This window comes from Tyto alba, unplaced genomic scaffold (genome assembly GCF_018691265.1).
Source record: "Tyto alba isolate M040663 unplaced genomic scaffold, T.alba_DEE_v4.0 Super-Scaffold_18, whole genome shotgun sequence".
NCBI lineage: Eukaryota > Metazoa > Chordata > Aves > Strigiformes > Tytonidae > Tyto > Tyto alba.
The window spans coordinates 22,374,439-22,394,667 of NW_024881280.1; the positions used below are offsets into that span (position 1 = coordinate 22,374,439).

Genomic DNA, 20,229 nt, shown 5'->3' on the forward strand with positions numbered 1-20,229 from the left:
GTGTCTAACTCCAGCACAACAAGGAAGATTAAACTAGTCATTTTTACCACAATGTTCCAAAAAGAAAGAAAAAAATACTTTAAAATATCTAAGAGATCTTGTAGATTTTCAGTTAAGTGCTTTACAACTATTAGCACTCTCTGCATTGCAGGATGCTGTGAGAAGTTTTAAAGAAGCTATGAAGCTCCTGATGACATCAGAAAAAATCCTGCCTAATACCTTTGAGGCTGCAGAAATGTATTATCTCACAGGCTTGTGTCACATGGAGCAAAAAATGTTATTACGGGTTGGTATTAATAGAATATATTAGCCTTTGACTCTACTGCATGTAAACAACAACTATGATAACTGAGTGAAAGATTTCAATATTTTAAACAGCCTCCACTGCCTTTAGTAATTTTCTTGTGAATTCCTGATGTACATTAGACTGTCTTGCAAGTTTGTGAGTAATTTTTCCAGTGCTAACGTTGTGATTTTTTTTAATGTAAGTCATTAATTGCTATTCTGATGAAATAAAAAACAACATTAATTTCTTATCTGTTATGGAGTTTTTTGTAATTTGTTAACTGGTTTCTATATTACTGTAACTCATAAAACCCCTAGCTGGTCCTCTTTGGCATTTATGTATGATATTTTAAAAATAAACTGCATTACCTAAGAAAAAATGTATTTCCCTTCTTTCAACAAGATCAATGCTTTTAACTGTATTAGAGATTTTTTTATTGAAAACTATTGAAAGCCTATTAGTGAGTTTTGTGACAGGCCTCATGTGAGTTGATGCAAATGTTTTCTATGTTGATATTTTAACAAACATGTTTCGGTTGCCAATTTGCTAAAAGGCTCAAGATAGAAACTAGAAACATTTGAAATATTAGAATTTCACAGGGAAGGGAAGGGAAAGATCTCTTGCCTTCAGTGCTTCCAACCGTATTTGTCAAAAGTGATATTCTTTTGGAAGAAGTCTGTCAAAATTGCCTGAAATACCCAATGTAGTAATACATGACAATTGCAAAATGTGAATTTCTGTGTTAATATACTTCTTATATTACAGCTGTAGATCCTGGAAACACCTATGATTTGTAAGCTAATGTATTATGATGTAGAAGAAAAAACTATCTGGATGGATTTTAAATGAATTGTGTACTATCCATGTTAATTCATTTTCCATTATAATAAACAACTTCACTATTTCATCTCTTACAGACAGAAGACCATGTGCTTGGTTAAATTTTGAGGTCTCACTGGAGAAATTAAATTATTAAATGAATTAGATTGTGCCTCCTTGAGGTTATGATTGCATTAGTTAGGGTGTTAAACATTGCAAAATTTTAAATAGCAGTAAATAGATGCAAGTGATAAAAAAACAATGCAGGTACACATGGTGGGTTCCAACTGCAAAAATAGGTCATACCTAGCTGTACAAAAGAATCAGTTAGCCTATGATTTCAGATGAACAAACAGACCATATTTAACCCAGATGATATGTCATCCTTTCAGGCCCGTGATGCTTTTAGTACGGCTATCAGACTACATTCAAGTTACCCTGATGCTTTTTATCAGCGAGGGCTATGTAGAATGCAACTCAGACAAGCTAAGTGCATCCGAGATTTCAATCGAGCACTTGCCCTTTGCCCATCACATTTCCAGGTAATATAAAGCTTCCTGATAGTTTGTTTCTGTCAGGCATTTTTGTATGGGTTCAAAGACTAGTAGGTTTTGCATTTACAGGTGCATTGCCTTGTAATCTGCCAGCAAGCACATGGCAAATGTTAAAAAAAATATATTACAGGCTTCGTAAGATGTATGTTTTTATAAACTTGTAATTTATGTCTTCTATTTGACCCTTGTTTTATATTGCTAAACAAAGCTGGTTTTGTTTTAATGTATCATCATTTTATCTTCATCTCTACAGGCATATATGGGTCGTGCTGCTTACTATGGAAGTAAAGGTAGATACTCTAAGGCAATTCTGAATTGCAATGAGGCGCTCAAAATTCTTCCTAACAGTGTACAAGCTTATTTTTACCGAGGAACTTTAAAATATCAAAATAAGGTAGGACTGCCTTTATTGTTATACTTTTGCATTCTTCCTTAAAACCTAATGTATCTTACTTGACGCTAAAATAGTGAAATAATGGTAAAAGTGTTTCTAATGGGAACCAGGAGTTCCACTTGATTATTGTACTTTCCATTCCCCATTGAAGCTGCTCTCTGGTTGTTCTATATAACTGAAAATGATTGATGGGTTATAGAAGCTACTGAGCATCTGTCTGGTTATTCCTAAATTCCACAGAATAGATTCTTACCTAGTGATAGACAGAAGTACCAATATTCCACAAAAGAAGTGTAAGCTAGTTAAATTAAGAATTGATTATGTATTGCAATATATAGATGTGCTATAAGAAAACACTAAGAATGTTTGTTTGCCCAGTCTTTGCACAAATAGAGCTTCTGAAGGAGTGCTCCCGCTGCAGTAAGGACTGGAGTAAGTAGCCCACGGAGGACATAGTGAAGTGATTCGTTGCCTTCCAGTACTGATGAAGAAACAAAATGTAAAACTATGAAACAAAAATTTAAAATAGGCTATTATTTGAGGAAGAATATGTAGTGCCATGAACTCTGAATTAAAATTCATACATAGTGTTTTTTCATTTGCAGACATTTAAAGCTGCAGTTGAAGATCTTTCAAAAACAATTGACCTCAACAAAACCTGCATTTTGGCATATTATAACAGAGCCATCTGTTATCATCAAATACAGGACTTCAGAAAGGTATGGTATTAATTATTTTCCAGCATCACATGAGCACTCCATTTTTCATATTAGCAAGTAAACTGTTATTGACAATTAGACAAAATTTCTGACCTCTTGCAATGTCTTCCCGAGTGTCTTGCAATGTCTTCTCTTCAGGAAATTGTTTTAAATAAATGGTTTTTTGGTCTCTACTATTGTATTAATTATCTTTGATATCCCTTTGAAAATGTAAGACTTATAGCCAGAAGAAAAAGAAAACTACACCAAAGCAGGGATTTGGACTACATCCAACCCTCATTCATAGCCCTATTTTTCTGGATGTGTTTATACGTCTGTCAAGTTCCTTGTATGCTGCCTCTGACTGTTTCTGCTTGCTACCTGTGTTATAAAGGAAAGGCAAAACAAGGCACACAAAGGTACCATGCAGCTTCAGATTGGGAACAGAATGATGTTGAACTGTCTTTTTGACGAGGCGTGTTTTCTGAGACAGGGCTAGTTCCCAAGTATTTGGGCTCAGATGTCTCAAGTCAAATCAACCTTGGGCAAAGACCATTTGTACTTTTAGAGGTTGATTGGCCAAGAATCATTCAGATGGGTAAAGAAAAATAAGTGATTACAGTAACTGAAGGTAAAAGTTTAAGATGTCAAAATGATAGTTCCTTCATAAAGAAGGTATTATAAAAATTGTTCTTTGCTGTCACTCTCCAAAAAGCCACTTAGTGCAAGGGAAGTTGCAGAAAAAATGTAGCAGATCATTGGTGGAAGAAATTTACTATCTAACAAGAACTGGATTGTTTTCTTTAAAGCTGTTTCTAACTTCTAGCTTAGTTTAGAAGTGACAGAGTAGAACTTAAGTGGCTAGTATATGGAATACTGCAACCAAGGACATTCTTTGTCATATTAGCTCTAAACTGCTTATTCTTAAGTATACTATATATGTTAATTCTTCAGGTGAAAAAAGAGTTGGGCTACAATTTCTTCAGATCAACCATTGTTGAAATACTGTTCAGTTCTGATAAATTTGAGAATTGAGGTTTCTTCAGTCTACCTACTCATGTCATTATTTGTTCTTTTACAAAATTTATGCTCAAATTTAGTTAATACAACTAGTGCTTAGATTTTTCAGTAACAATAAAATATATTTAAAGATACTTAATTTTGAAAGTACCTTATTTTGACATTAATTTATGGTTTATTAATCTGGAATAATTTGTTGGGCTTGTTTTAATAAGAATTTGGACATAAAATTTAGCAGTAGAAGTAATTAAGATTTACTTCTAACTATGAAATTTCAGTAATGACAAAATAAGTTTTAATTATGTCTATTTAATATATTTGCATTATATTTGCTTCTGTGCTCTGGAAATGGATATCTATGGAATTACAGAAGGGTCCAAATTCAGTTAAAATCAATCTTGGAACAGTGAAACATTGGAATAGCCACACTGAAGTCTCCATCTGCACATGATTTGTAGCAGTTTGAAAGAGCGTCTTTTAAATTTTGAAGCATCATTGTATCCCTCTGAATAAACTATGGTTTAAAATACACTTTATGTTTTTGTAGGCTTTGAAAGATTATGGAATTCTTCTTCTGCTTGAACTGAGTAATGAAATAGCTTTTAAAGTGTTAATCAATCGTGGACTACTCCACTTGGAACTTTGTGATTATGCTAATGCATGTGAGGTACAAAATCCTTCTTTGAGTAAAGGAAATGTAGAGTTTTCTGTTAAATGTAAGCCATTGCTGATATAAAGACCAGCTTAACAGTTTTATATTCTTCTGACATAGTTTGTACCCAGTTCTCATTTGCTCAACATCTAATACTTGTCTGGCTGTGAAGATGGAAATAAAATACAGTTTTACTTGGTTTACAATTTTATGCTGCTAGAGTTAAACATGGGAGTTGCACAAAATTTAATAAGCTAGAACCTGTTTTTTCCTTATTTTTGAATATTGAAGTAATTTATGTTCGGTCTAAATGAGTATTAGTTCTTTGCAGAAGCCTAAGTAAATGGAGGTTCTGATTGAGGGGACATATTTTGTTCCTCTGTGTGTGTATGTTTGCATGTGTGTGTACATGACCATTTTTGTTGAAAGGGCAGGAAGAATTTGACCTCAAGATAATTTTCTTAAATATAAGAATGGTATGTGTTTCTGACACTGACTCACAGCGCAGATGACTCTTTCCATGGGAGTCCAACTGGTATAGCGACAGCAGGCTTCAAGCCTAAGTGTTAAACATCATCCTTTCACAAACATGGGTGTTTATTTTTGAATTTTATATATTCTTTAAGTTTCCTAAAAGTTTTTTTTTTTTTTTTTTTTTTTAAGCAGAGGTATTTATTTTCAGTATAACTGATGGATTCATTGCTTCCATTGTGAACTAGTAATTTTAGAGTGTGGTATCTTCATTATGCAATAGCAACAATTTCAACATATGCATTCTAAAAATTGAGTAGTATTTCTTATTTGCAAATAGAAAATGTAGAATGAATATGAATTCATTTCCAGTCACCCAGAAATGTCTTATTGGAAGTGCACAACAAAAGCTTTTTACAGTTGGGAGACCTTGCATAGAAATAATTGAAGTAGAAATACTGTGTTATTGGTCTCTTATGCTTCAAGATGCAGTTGATCAGAATAGTTCAAAAAAGTGGCTGAGGTGTTACAAACTGATATGTGAGGCCAGTAGAAAGAGACAGGGGCAGAACCAGCAGGATGAGCAAAGTTCTTTGAATGGATTGTAAAGAAGACAAGTTTACAAAATGATAATTGACCAAAAGACACAAAAATATAACAGCTAATTTAGGAAAAACATCAGTGATTATAAATATGCTTGAGATCTTATGTATCAGTTCTGGTAATCTTTTATTGCGAGGAGCATATCTGTATACATGTATAGTGCTGGTTGAATTAGGATATAATTACTTAAGCACAGATGCACACTACTTGAAATGGGTGTATTCCTGAATTAGATACACTGGTAGAAAAAGGAAAAGTAACAATTCAGTCTATATAAGATCTGAATTGCTATTTAGAGGTGTCTTTTCCTGTTGATCCTCTGAAGTGTGTGGTGACCTGTGAGGATAACATCTTTGGTTTAAGGAAGCCAAACCTGGTCCTTGGAACTTTGATCCTGGTTTTGCTCTGATTCATACACAGATCAGAATGTATATTCCAAATTGTGCACGTGAAGAATCCCATTAACTTTGCCAGGTATTCTTTTAAAGGCTTTGCTGAATGGGAGCAGTACATCTTAGTAGTTTTTTAAAAACAGACATAATTTTATGATAGTGTGTTTACCAAAAGAAAGGTTTTATTTGAACAAAATATAAGTATATATATTTTCAGATCTTTATTTTGCCACTTTTGTAACTCCAACAGTATTAAAATCTTCAACATCTTTTTATTTTCACAATTTGAACAAATAAAAAATGCTTTCTAAATTGTGGTCTAGGTTGCATTTATTGAAATTGTATATAGAAAAATATATTTTCAATATATATGTATTTAAAAATAGCAGCTAAGGAACAGTATTTCTATTAAAAGCAAACAAAAAATACCTTTCTGGAAGTCTTTGTTTCTGAAAATGATGCCTCCAGCTTTGTAGAAATACCGATACCACATAATGTCATAGATTTTATTCTACCAAAGTTTGGGACAAAAAGCACGAAAACAGCTAAATACATCTCCAGTACTTCTGAACGCATAATGCCTTTGTCAGAAGTCATCTCCTTTTTCATGTAAAAAACACAGTTGTAGGTTAAGTGAAACAATATCAATTTGCAGGGTTTTATGTCTGTTCTTTTCAGGACTTTAAAGAAGCAACGTTGCTTAGTCCAGATGATAGCCAGATCTTTCAAGCTATTGGAATCTGCTATCATAGGTAAGATATATAGTTTTGTTTGATGTAGAACAGAAAAATTAAATAATTCCTGAGCTTTATATTCCTGTTCATCTTTTTATCTTGAGTGGACTGAGAACTGGGGGAGGTTAAAATGGCAAAGAGGAATGGAAAAAAAGAAAATTAGATATTTTTCAAGTTTAACAACTGGCATTAAAATCTTCTAGTATCAAGCAACTATGTGTTCATGACAGCATCTGGAGGAAGTACTAGGATGGTAAAATAGAATGAAGAGAAGGACTGAAGAACAAAGAATTATGAGATAAACGAGTTGGGTTAGTTTGTTCAGAATTAGTTAGCATGCAATTTCTGTTTAAATATGTACTTTGTCCTTTAAGAAAAGCAAAACCCTCAATAGTCTTCCTTGCCTAAATTTTTTATTTGGAAATTCTAAAGTGTAGTTTCGTCAAGGTGAGATTTATTTAGAATGACTAATTAAACCTGTTATGCACTTAAAATATATATAAATTGGAAGAATTAAGATGTACATTAGAATCTTTGTCTACTTATCGTAGTGGCACTTGGAGTTGATAGCTCCTATTTCACACAACACCTATGATAAAAAGGAAATTTTAATAGCTATCTGCCTATTTGTTTAGTATAATCTATTTTGTTCTACAGTTACTCTGCCATCTATCACTGCTTAACCTTGTTTTGGCTGAGGCAGTATGGAGGTGGACATATTCAGGACTGTAGCATTAAATCTTGTGTTACTGTGCCTGTAGTTAGGGCATAACTGGCCCCGTCTTTCACAGTGTCTGGATGATGTAGAACTCACACAGGAATGCTGAATCCTGCTTCTAAGAACAGAGCATATGATTTTGGTGCCCATGTCTGTATTTAACTGTCAAATAACTGGTATGGAACCTGTTTTAAATGCATTTGGGATCCATCCTGCAGTCTCTAACCTCATGACTGCCCATCAACAGGATTGGAATGAAGCCCTAGTTTGCTTTTGCAATAAGAGTGCTTTTAACAAGCATTTGGTTTACAACTGTTAAGGTTATTTCTTAGCTAAATATATTTAATCTTTCCTCTGTTGGTAAAGAGGCCAGGCTGTGCTACAGGTAGACACAGGTAGCTTATATTCACACAATATCTTTCCAGATCATCTTTGTAAAATGGTTTTGTCCTTTGGCATGTTAAAGTTTTTACTTTATATGTAAAGAGGCTTACTGGCATTCATTGACATTTAGGTATTCAATCCTTTTTATTCCTACTCATTATACCTCAGATGTATCAAGTTTTATCAAAAGATGGAGTTCCACACTTGGCTTACTATGCCTAGAACCCTGAATATTTTCACTTTTTATCCTGAAAGTGTAGCATATTTTGGATAAGTTAAAGAATTTAAGAATACGCTTGGACAGTATTAATGATACAATCTCTCAGTTGAGTACAACTGTCAAAAAGGTGAAACCTTGGCCAAGCAAAAATTAACAGGAGTTTTGCTTTTTTCTTGCTCAGGCCAAGGAGTTCAAATTGAAGTATGCAAGGCTTTACATTGACTACCCTCAGTGTTATAACCATCAGAAAGCAAACAAGGAAAAAAAATGTCCCTCTCAGTCAGAGTTGAACTACCTTCAATGGGCATTATAGGGTAGTATTTGCTGATCATTCATAAATTGAGAATTTTATTTATATACTTTTAAAACAGAAAACACTAATATCTCTATTTTTAGACTTCATGAATTTGAAGAAGCTGTGAGATCATTTGACCAGGTTCTCAAACTAGATCCTCTTTCTGTGGATGCCTACATTGGACGAGGAAATTCGTACATGGAAAATGGACATGAGGCTGGTTGTAAACAGGCACAGAAGGATTTCTTGAGAGCAATTCACCTGAATCCAAAGTGTATAAAAGCCAGAATTTGCTTAGGATACAACTTGCAGGTAACACACCGCAATTATTTGTCAATGCCATGTTTAATCAAACAAAATAACTTCAGTCTTACATGCATACATTTATATAATAAATAAAAAAATAATAAAATAATCCATGTACTTTAGACAAGCCTTATGGCATCTTCTGTCTTTTTAAGTAAACGGATAGACGGATAGACCATTATTTTCTTTTCAGTTTTGTGCCCAGTCTTGTTGGAGTTCTGCTCTTGAATAATGAAATACCAAGTAGCCTTACACTCGTTTGATTTGCATACATGGTTCTCTGGTAAAATAACATTAAGAATTGTCATGTTTTGTCTATATGAGCTGTTTACTGAAGTAAAAAGCAGCCAAAGCATTGACAAATCTGCTTAAACCAAAATCTTGTATGTCCTAATTATCCAGACTACACTGCTAGCAAATTTGCTAAAATCCCTTGATAAAGACCTTATATATAATTATCTCTGAAAACCACTTTGCTACATAGAAAATGAACTTCTATATCAGCAAAGACTATGATATGACTTGACAGTTTTTGTCTGTGTCTAATTTCTGTCATTTAGTTACTATGCTTTATTATATCCAGTTATCTGAAATGTCTTGAATTGTCATGAATCTTGTTGTGAATTATTTTTTGCCAATGTAAACAAGGGACTAATGTTAGTAGCATGTGTCAGGTAGTCTTGCATAGGTGTCATGCAAATTTCCTTTTACAGCTTTGCCAATTCACTTAAATTCTAAATAATGCTTTCACAGTGCTTTGGGAAGTACTGTGCAAGAGAAAAAACAGGAGTGACTATGTTGGTGAGTAGGTAGGAACAGGATGTAGGTAGGAATTAGACATCTTAGGTGCAGGAGGCAACCCAGGAAGTTCGCATAGTGGCAGGTACTTCATTTCTGGGAGGCCTAAATCTCATTAGATACCTTCTATTAAGCCTTATTATACCATTTGTGGCTTAAACATAGAGACATGTGGAGAAGTATCACTGAAATACAGGAAATTCCACTTAAACATCAGAATTTTTTTTTTTTTTTTTTAACTGTGAGGATGATCAAACACCGGAACAGATTGAGCATTAAAACCTGATTGAGTATTAAAAATCTAACTGTACATGGTCCTGGGCAACCTGGTCCAGCTGACCCTGCTTTGAGCAGGGGCTTGGCCTAGATGACCTCCAGAGATCCTTTTCAAACTCAACCATTCTGTAATTCTATGATGTAGAAGAGGTAATACTTGCAGTTTAAACAGTTGTGACAGATAAATTACATAGTTACAAAGACAATGAATATTGCATAATTAATAAGATATTTGAAAAGTAACAAGATATTTAAATATTTTTTTCTGTAATTTAGTTAACTGCATTTGTAAATATAAGTATGCTTCCATTCTCTGCTGTAATTTTTCAACTGGGACCATTAGTATGTTTGGCATTTCTTATGTTTCTTATTGTGGACACAGTGCAATTCCTTTTAGGCCCTTGGAAAACTTCAGAGAGCATGGAGACAATTTACAGTTGCCATTTGCATTGATCCAAAATGCCATGCTGCATATGATGGACGAGCTTCAGTCTGTCTTCAAATGGGTGATACTTTTGCTGCATTTCAAGATACAAATGTCGCAATAAAGGTAGATCTTAGCTTAAAGTGACTTTACTAAAATCAACCTGTTGCTATGAAGCCAGCCAATACTGTACATTAATAGTTGCCAATTTGGATTAGAAGGTGCAACTTTTTTTTTTTTTTTAAAAAGTAAACATATCTTGGAAAACCAGAATAAATTACTGTAGAAGTGTAAATTTTCCCTGATTAAGAATGCATCTATATTTTTGTTTCAGCTCACTACCACTGCTCGACTGCTAACAAATCGGGGTGTCATCAATGAGTTAATGGGATATCTACCCTGTGCCATGAAAGACTATCAAGAAGCAATTTCTGTTGACCCAAACTATGCATTAGCCTATTTCAATGCAGCAAATATCTACTTCCATAATCGACAGTTTTCACAGGTAAGTCTACAGTCTGTCTTTATACAATCTTCAGAACTTTCTTCCTTGAATAAGTATTGTTGGTATAAAACTGTCTTTATGTTTAATTAACATGAAGCTTTCTTACATTGAATTTCATGGTCCTAAACCAGGGGATGAATTAATCTGTAGGAATTAATAACAAATAATTGCCCTACTACTATGTATTTTATCATTGGTATAAATGAACTAAGATTCATGACAGCTAGGATACATATCACAAAAATTTGTAAGTAATTGAGATACTGAACATCAGTGGGATTTTGGTAACTGCCCCCCCCGCCCAACTCCCATACATTAACTTGCCGAGATTCACTATAGCACCATGACAAGGAAAATCAAAAGAATCTCCTGCTAATGAACTTCAATCAAGTCAGCTCTTCCTCCTGATACCACAGTAACTTTGGAGTTTTAAATCACCTAATTCTGCTTAAATACAACGGGTGTCTTCAAATACAAAAGTGTTGGGTACTGAAATTCTGCTTGTGAGAGAATTTGAAATCTGCCTGAAGGCAAGGATGTTTATTTTTCTCTGTGAGGAAGCCCTTGCAATGATTTTTCCTTTGGTCTTCCAGTCACATTTCCCGGACATAGGCTCAGGTTTTTATTTGATTAGAACTTTGTGGTCCAGCAGCTGTGGAAACCCAGAATCAGCATGGATGCTTCAGCACATTTCATCTATTTGAATTAATTCTCTCCTAGAATTGCAACTGTAAACACTTCATCTTGCAGTTCATTTATTAAGAAAATCATCATGTATAATACAGGCTTGGCATACAATTTTAAACCTAGTTTGTACTTCATGCAGCACAAAAAATAGATCATGTAAGAAAAAAATTCAGTGCTCTTGTATGTTTCTGAGTTAAATTCCTTGTTACTGCTTATGCATTAGTTAGACTTGGATCAGAAATTCCTTGAGTCCTAGGTCAGTGCCCTGCATATAGCTGCTTCTGCGATCATGCAACCTCTTTTCTTAAGCATCTGGTATCATCCTTCCATGACTGGTCTTGAATAGGTTGTTCTGCCTTTTTACTGTGTTTTTGCATCTCCTTACTGTCTCACAGAGAATGTCTAGTTATGAAGAAAGAAGTTCAAGAATAGGTGTTGCATTATAAACTATTCTCTATGATAATTCAAATTGACTTTAGTGTATAGCTTATTTCTTCTGATATAATTACAATTCAGCATAAACAGCTGTTATTTTTCAAAAGTCTGTCTGGGTGCTGATTGACCTATTTGTGGATAAAAATGCTGGTGCTGTGTCTCTCTTTTCTGTGCACAAAGAATGCAGAACAGAACAAGCAAAGACATAAGAATACTAACATCTTAAAGTAACAAATTGGAATTTACAAGCTGTACACAAGCCAGTTCCTCAAAATTTAACAGTGTACTTTGTCTCTAATTCATGTGTTTATTAGGCCTATTGCTACTATTCCAAGGTATTACAACTTGACGCAAAAAATGAATCTGCTGTTATGAATCGTGCTATTACAAATATGTTACTAAACAATATTGAAGAAGCAAAAGAAGACTTTGAGAAGGCAATTTGTCTCTGCCCATCCTCTGCAGCAGTGTATTTTAACAGGGCAAATTTATATAACAGATTGAAGCAATATGAACTAGCTGAGAAAGACATTTCAACAGGTACTCTTTATTTACCTGTCATGATTATGTTTGGTAGTATACTCAAGCTATGATTCAGAAAGTATGCGTGCAGTTTTGCTAGTATATTTTCTACCTAATTTGATTAGACATTATGATGTGATTAAAAAGAGGAAATTAAAGTAAGCATGCTTATTAATTGTGTTTTTTTTCTATTCTCAAAATTGAAAGAATATGAAAATTAGAAGATAAACTGTTTCATATAACAGCCGAACAGAGCCCTTTTCTAAATGAAATTGTGGCAAGAAGTTACAGGAAAATACTATACTCACCAAGTCTGAAAATCTTTTGAGTTTTTTTTGTGTGTGTGTGTGTTGAGATATCTAGGTGCTTAGAAAATGGCAATCAGGTAGCTTATTTTATATATGAATATGAAGTCTAATGAATGTGCTCTTTGTAGAACAAGATTTGAAACAATATGTGGCTTCTGTTGGGAACAGACATAGTTCATAGAGAAGAAGAACTGAATAAAACTTTCCAGTTGATCTTAGTGAAAACCAGACCTTTTGTTCAGGTTCAAAACAGCTTAGCTATATTACTCTATTGCTGCTTTTGTCAGTGCTACTAACATGACAGTCAGCAACTCTGGACACACAGGCAAACTTCTTCCAGTAACTAGAGCTATATTTAGTTTGTATTAATTTTATTGAAACAAAATTTAGTATTGTGACTTTGATTTGATAACACTTAATTGCACAGGTAATGATCTTTCCTGAAAGGATAAATCTCTTTAGGTATTTTTTTGTTGTTGCTGTTTTGTTTGTTTGTTTTATTGTTTGTTTGTGTTTTAATTAATTTACTTTTATAGTGGAATTTGTCAAAATAGTGTTTTTACTTAATGGCTTGCATTACTGATGTTTTCATAATGCTAGATGGTGAAAATTGACTGGACCAAGTAGCTGATTGATTTTCAAAAGAATTTTCTTTCTAAAGGAGAGTTTTAAAACAGCAGATTAAGCTTTCCAACAAGTACCTAAATCCTTTTTATACAATGGAGAAACTGAATAAGATACTGGGTTCATTTCCATGTTCCAGAAGTTGAATGGTGGTGGTTTTTTTCTCTAAGTTTTGCTTATGTTTCAGAGAAAAACATAGTTTCTGCTGTTGCAGCAAAATTAAATTTGGATTCATAAATGGCCTCAAAAAGAGAAAAAAAATCTGAAGTATAAATAATATAAAAAAGTTGCTTACCTCCCAATATAAAGTTAAAATATGTAATATGTTTACTCTTGTGAAAGCATGTCTGGAGAAGAATATGAGCACTGACAAAAGTTTTTGAATGATGCTTTTCTTTATAGTCATGTGATGTTGAAAAAAAAGCCTAACATTCTATTCCTTATTTTTACAGCATTGTCAATTCAGCCTAATGATGCCTTGATGTATAAATTTAGAGCTGATATTCGTGATAAATTGGGTTTCAGTAAAGAGGCTGTAGAAGACTACAAACAAGCAATCAGCATGGAAGAACAAATTGATTCCATGTGAAAAGATACCAATTCTCATAGCACTTGGGTTCTACTTACAGATTCCTCAGACCTCTAATTAAAAAAATCCAACATGCTAGAAAAGTTTATAACTTATCTTCATTTTTATATATTATACACACATTTTGTTCTCCTAAATAATTACCTTGATTGTGCAAAACTAGCTAGAGTTATTTAAGAATAGAATGCCACATTTAATTTTTATGAGTTATCGATTGGTCTTTATTTGTTAGTGTCAAAATATATTTGATTGTGTTGTGACAGAGAAGAGGATTTTATAGGCAAAAGACCTCAACTATATTGGTTATAGAAGGATAAAAAGAAACAACAGTCTCCCTTCCTCCCCAAATATAAATGCTTACAGTGATGCTAATTATATGTCACCTGGGCCACCTGGGAAATGAAAATATTAAGATGGCTACCAAATCCTTGTGACTGCTAACTAGGTCTCATTTTCTTCCTGATCTTCCTTCTATACCTCCTCATAAGGTTTGCTATTCCCTGTCGCTCACATTTGGTAAGGAAAAGCCATTATGCAAGGTCCATCTCTTGCACTGTGTGAGAACTACTCTGTGAACTGAAATTTGAGGAGGACATGATTCAGTTTGTGAGTAAGAAGCTGAGGTTACTTGCTTCCACTTAAATATATTACACTGTGCCAGCTTGAAGAGACAGGTAAAAATGCATAAATAGATCATACTTCTGTGTTCTAAGCTGTAAAAATGGGTTTAAGAACAGGCTCTCACCTAAACATGGAGATTGAATTGTGAAGCTATGTGACCAAAATTTAGTAAGTGTCAGGTCCTACCCATGTACTAAAATGAAACCCCCAAGTTTGGCATAGTATGGTGATGATAGCAAAAAGACAAAGCAAAACAGATGTCTCTATCTCAGAAAAAGAAGGAATGTTAAGGTCTTATTCAGCATGTAAGCAGTCCTGTGGTTCCAGACAGTGGAAAGATTTCTAAAGGCACAAATGACACTTCAGTGCATAATCCCAGTGGTATGGGAATTGTATGTGTAATTTAAATTTAGGTTTAGATGTAAAATGTTACCAATTTTCCTCTTGAAAAAGGGCAAAAGGAAAAGATGAGAGGGACCTTAGACCTAACACATGCTGATATGTGCCTGTAATTACCCAATGTTGCCTATGTGGAATAATCCCTAGACAATAGAGAATAACTCAGAATAAAAAAAAAATTTAAATGATCTAATATATATAAACTTAGTATTATAGAGTTACATAAGTCCATTTAACTTTATAACTGACTTTTTTTGGTACTCCTGGAGTTAAGTGTTTTTTTTGGTTTATGTGATATTGAGATGAAAGTAAATAATGTTGTCATTGCTTTGTCTCAAAGGATTGCATTTTATTTTATTTACTTGACACATTACTATATGCTATTTTTCTAAAAACATCTGTTCTTGCATACCTATGCAATGTAAATTTAGTCAATGTGATAGACAGTGGCTGAAATTCTAGCTTTATTCTGGTATCTAAATTTTTGCATTGGTAATATCACATTACACTGTCAAAATTCCTATGCTTCTCACTTTGATATCTGAGTTGAAAAAAAAAAAAAGTACTGTGTAAAGGAAATTCAGAGTATCACAGCTAAGAGCAATTAAGTTAGTAAAGCATTTGACTCCATCTCTATGCTCCTTGACTATTCTCCTGTTGTTTAATATCTAGCATGATAAGACTTCACATTTGCAAGAACTGTGGTGATAAGGTTGACTGGATTAGATGCGTCATAGTTAACATGTATAAAATTTAAAATAAGTTCAAATATTCTGTATTTAATTTTTGTTTATTCATGATTAGTGTCTCATGTTTAAAAATTAATGTTTATAGATAAAAACAATAAATGAAAATATTTCTAAATGTCCTAGTATTATACATTATAACATTATTTACTAGAAATCTATCTGGAATGACAGTTTTTCTAAAAATTAAATTAAAGTATTTGACCATGGAATGATCAAAATCCAATTTCTGCTTTTTTTTTCTGCTTCTTCTGTTCTCCAATAATTTGAAATATCCATTGCTAGTAGTAGCTTTTAGAAGTATTAATTTTATGACACTACAATAAAAAAAACCTTGGTAGACTGCAACACACAATAGGGAGAAATTCTTTGTGACTACTACAGAATTCAAGAATCAGAATAACTATGTCAGGTGTGATAGCATTGTAGCTACATGTTTCTGTAAAGAGTTTTACTCTTCAGAGGTTTTGCTTTAGTGACTTTAGTGTTGACAGTTGCTAAAGCTAAGTTTGTGAAGTCCAAGTTGATTGAATGATTATTTACAGCTTTTTCCCTCTTCCTCTTTTTTCTTATTTATCTTATTTATTCTTGTGGCAGCATTATCTACCCAAGTGGATCAAGTGTAATATACAAACTATAAACATACGTGTGTCTGTATTTCCGTGCATGATTATTACGGTTGTTGATGCAAATTGGGGAATTATTTCTAGTTTTCTATATGCACAGAAAGTTGAAGTTTGCTTGCAAGATGGTGTTGGTGGTATTTTTGTTCCCTTTCTCCTTTTCCACATGCCTCTTTCAGTGCTCTTTTTTTATTGCCTGAAGAATTGTTTATTGATGAAATTGATAAATTATGCATGATTCTATGGCCTTTTCCTTTCTTTGACCTCTTTATGAATTACTTGCTGATGGGTTGTGAGATAGTGGTACCCTCATCATGTATAGTGCATCATCAAACTTAAATCAGAATGAAGAGAGGTCAAACCTTTCCCCTGGATCCTTTTCTTATAGGTTTTCTGTAGATATTCACTGTAGATTTTCTTTAGTTTAACCTATCTTGCACGTCAAAGAGAAATGGACACTTAAAAGAGTTTTATCTTCACATTTAAAAACTGAAACCAGATGCAATCAGTTACGACTCTCTATTGATAGAGTGACTTGACTTAAATAATATGGGCTATTGTAATCTCTTTTTTGCTTGTAATTTTTTTTATTATTATTATTCTGGATGGTGTAGATCTATTTTTTTTAATCCTTAAAAGCTGAATATTTATTCATTCTATGACTGGCTGTGTGGAGTTAAATTTTTAGAGCTTTTATCTATTACACAATGCTTTAGAATCACTCTCATTCACAATTTAGGGACCATGTTAGATATATTTTAAAGAAAATGGGAAGTGGATAGAGAATTTATTTGCCCAATAGAACATGAAAATTTCAAGTTGAATGATCGAAACTTACTGCATTTGAAAAACAGTTTATCAGCTCCTCCTTTTATTTAAATCTTTCATTTAAATTTCCTTTCTGACCTAAGAGAAATTTTATATTTTCTAAAGGTTTTTAAAAGTAGATGTAAATATTTTGTATAATAGCACTTCTTTCATGTCTCTTTTTTACAAAATAGCTTGAGTCATTAGTGACTCTAAGAATCACTGTTCCACTAATAAATTGCAATTGTATTTTGCAGGCTGAAGAGTAGGACTTGATCTTCCCTTTTGGTAGGGACTATGGTAGGTTTATGGCATTCTGAATTTTGTCCAACCCAGTATGGGACAGGTGTCAAACTCTGAGGTTACTTTCATTGCTAACAACAGATCCAGTACATTTTCTTACTGGGGATTATGAAAATGATTTTGCTTCACAAATGCAGTTTAAGAGAAGCTCTCGTCCCTTGCTTTGTGATGGTATTAGTTCTTTTTGGATTTAAAATCTAATAATCTGATAAATCTTCATTTATTTAATTTCATTTCCTTTTATTTCTCTTTTTCTAGAAAATGTTTTGATAGTCTGTAGTTAAAAAACAAAACAAAACAAACCAGAGTTACTAAGGAACCTCAGTTGCATTCAGGTTTTTCTTCCCTCTTTAAAATACTGATAATACATGTATTACTGGGAAACAGGTAATATTGGTTGATTAATAGAGAATGCAGTGGGTGTCTTGTTTTTAAAAAAAGGACCAAAGAAAATATTTCCATTTGAAGCCCAATAAGGGAATAGGAAGTTATCAATAATCCTTCACAGAATAGTAAATTACATACATAAATCTATCAACTGAATGTTAAAGCATTTTCTTTTAATATTTTATAATTTAGACTTTTTGAATGGAATACACTACCAAAATGATGATGAAGGGAACTTTTGTTACCTTCATTGAAAACCAAAGGAATGTGGTACTTTTTGAAATAAAGTGGGGAAGCTAGTTTACTCACAAGTTTGGGGAAGTTGTTTTGGTTTTTGCAGTTGTTTTGCAGCAGACTTTTTTCCTAAAGTTATTGAGCAGGCCTTAGTTTTTATCAGACTAAATCTAATTTATTTACAACCCAAGTCAGAAAAATATTTGCATAGCAGTAATATATCTGTAGTTTAATAATCTAGTCTGAGACAGAATGTGGCAATCAGTGGCAGTGAGATGGGTAGTATGTGAGAGGAAAAATACGGGGCTCAAATTTTGCAGTTTATTTCACAAATTGTTAGTTACAAATGCAATTGATTTTCTCAGGTCTTCAAGATTTCAACCTTTGCAAAATAATTACATAAAATTTACTTTAAAATAATATTTTCAAATAATTGAAAAATATTTAGGTTCACCTTGGAGTTAGCATGAACAAGATGTACCTAGCTGTTTGTAGCTTACAGAGAACAATAATAAAGAAAACTGACATTAAAGTGACAAACCAAAAGCTTCAATGACAGTAAACAGAACAAAAGCAAAAGCAGAAGTTGTGTTCTCAGCTGAACTTCAGTGTCAGCTGCTCTTCTGAGTTTCAGATTGTTTGGATGTATGAATGGATTTGGTTTTAATTGAGCAACAGGACTTTGGGGCAGGATACCTGACAAAAAATGCAAGTCCTTCCCAAATGGCTACATATATAAGAAATGCAGTCATTTCAGAAAATAAATTTGTAGCTGGTGCTGAAAACTGTATGGCTGAGATGATAGCTAATTGGCAAGATTGCTGTACAAGATTGCCATAACAATGGAAGTGAAAAATGTGTGAAAGTGAACCAAACTCTGCACTGCTATAGTAGAAAACAAGTCTTGCAGGAAAGATGCTACTTTTTAGAAGAAAACCTGGGAGTTTTAAAAGATAATTTGGGAAATCTTTTTGTCAAAATGTAATCAATGCAAGTGGCCTATCATTATACCTGAGCTTATAGAGTTTCCAGTGTACTTTTCTTGGGCCTGAAATAATGAAGTAAATTATAATGCACTGCTGAGTGAGTTCATTTAAGTGGGGGAAGACTGGCATCTATATTGCATAGAGAAGGATAGATAATCTTATGGCTGCTGCTATGGGATTCTCACTAGAGAGCAGTTTTAGAACAGAGAAATCAGGTTTTAGTCTTGCCTTTCCAGGTGTGCATATGAAAGTGAATTTTCTGAGTGGTTAGGGAGATGAATCAAATCTTAGCTTCTGTATTATTTTTATCTCAACTTTTTCCCTAAGGAACAGATCTTGGAAACATATTTTGATTTGAAGACAGTGCCAAATGATAGCAGATTTCTTGTTTTCAACAAATTAAACCGAATGCAATACACCGTAGTGGTAAGGAATAAGAAAACTATGCATTGTGTGCTTCTAATTTCAATGACAAATATGAATTTTTTTTTCCTACATTATTTATGTGTGTGCTAGGCCTGTTATGCACTGCCTTTTATAAGGCTGAGCCAAAACCAGATTCCAACTCAACCTTAGACCTGCCTGAACTTTGTATGAGCACACTGTGAGCAGTAGGATGCAGGACTGCTATAATGCTCGCACAGTGCTATATAGACATTACTGAGCAAAGACTACCTATGACCCAACACAAAAGATGTTTATTACTACAGGACACTCTGGCTGTCTTCTTTTTGTACCACTCTGTGTACCATTGCCACAAGAACGCCACATGGTCTAGGCTGGTATGGTGAGCCCTTTGGTGAGCCATGGTATACCTGGGCCATCTACTATACTTCAGGTAAGAGCATCCCTCAGTAGAAAGAATAATAGCTCAAGTTTCCTGTTATGTCTTCCATCCCACTCCACCCCAAGCCTCAAGCCCATGCCTGAGCATGGGCTCATGTGGACACAAATTGAATTTGGATTTGAGCTGACAATGAACCAGAACTTGAGAATCAATATAGATACAACCTGAGCCATTTTGTGAGATATCAGGAAAAAAAACCAAACCAAACCAAACCAAAACCAACAACAAAAAACCCAAACAAACAAAGAAAAAGAAACCCAACAAAACAAAACAAAACAAAAATAAAAACAAGAAAAACCCACCAGACAAACTCTGGAATAAATGTGCTTGCAAAATGTGCTCTGATGTTTTAAGTAACCTTATTAAAATGACGACTCTCTTAAAAGTGTGACTTTAAGTAAGACCACCAGAAGATGGCAGTCTGCAATCCTGAGTGGAGCAGCTCTGCTTCCCTGTAACCAACCGGCTACACCAGCAGCCGCTGGCTCTGAAACTGCAGTGAGATGGTGTTACGGTATACTGGTGTATTCTAGTGCCTCTGGTTTAATTGACAGTATTGTTC

General features: G+C 33.7%; 1 protein-coding gene across 1 annotated transcript in view; it reads left to right on the forward strand.

Annotated features, from left to right (window-relative positions):
- The window catches only part of TTC6 (tetratricopeptide repeat domain 6), a 61,342-nt gene extending 47,583 nt beyond the window's left edge, over window positions 1-13,759 (forward strand). Inside the window, exons 20-30 of the mRNA XM_042790972.1 lie at window positions 152-286; window positions 1,498-1,647; window positions 1,913-2,053; window positions 2,659-2,772; window positions 4,319-4,438; window positions 6,568-6,641; window positions 8,342-8,552; window positions 10,018-10,170; window positions 10,379-10,549; window positions 11,986-12,211; window positions 13,578-13,759. Of these exons, the coding sequence (XP_042646906.1) occupies window positions 152-286; window positions 1,498-1,647; window positions 1,913-2,053; window positions 2,659-2,772; window positions 4,319-4,438; window positions 6,568-6,641; window positions 8,342-8,552; window positions 10,018-10,170; window positions 10,379-10,549; window positions 11,986-12,211; window positions 13,578-13,714 (1,632 nt within the window). The 3' untranslated portion in view covers window positions 13,715-13,759. The remainder of the gene's footprint in view (window positions 1-151; window positions 287-1,497; window positions 1,648-1,912; window positions 2,054-2,658; window positions 2,773-4,318; window positions 4,439-6,567; window positions 6,642-8,341; window positions 8,553-10,017; window positions 10,171-10,378; window positions 10,550-11,985; window positions 12,212-13,577) is intronic.
- The last annotated feature ends 6,470 nt before the right edge of the window (window positions 13,760-20,229 follow it).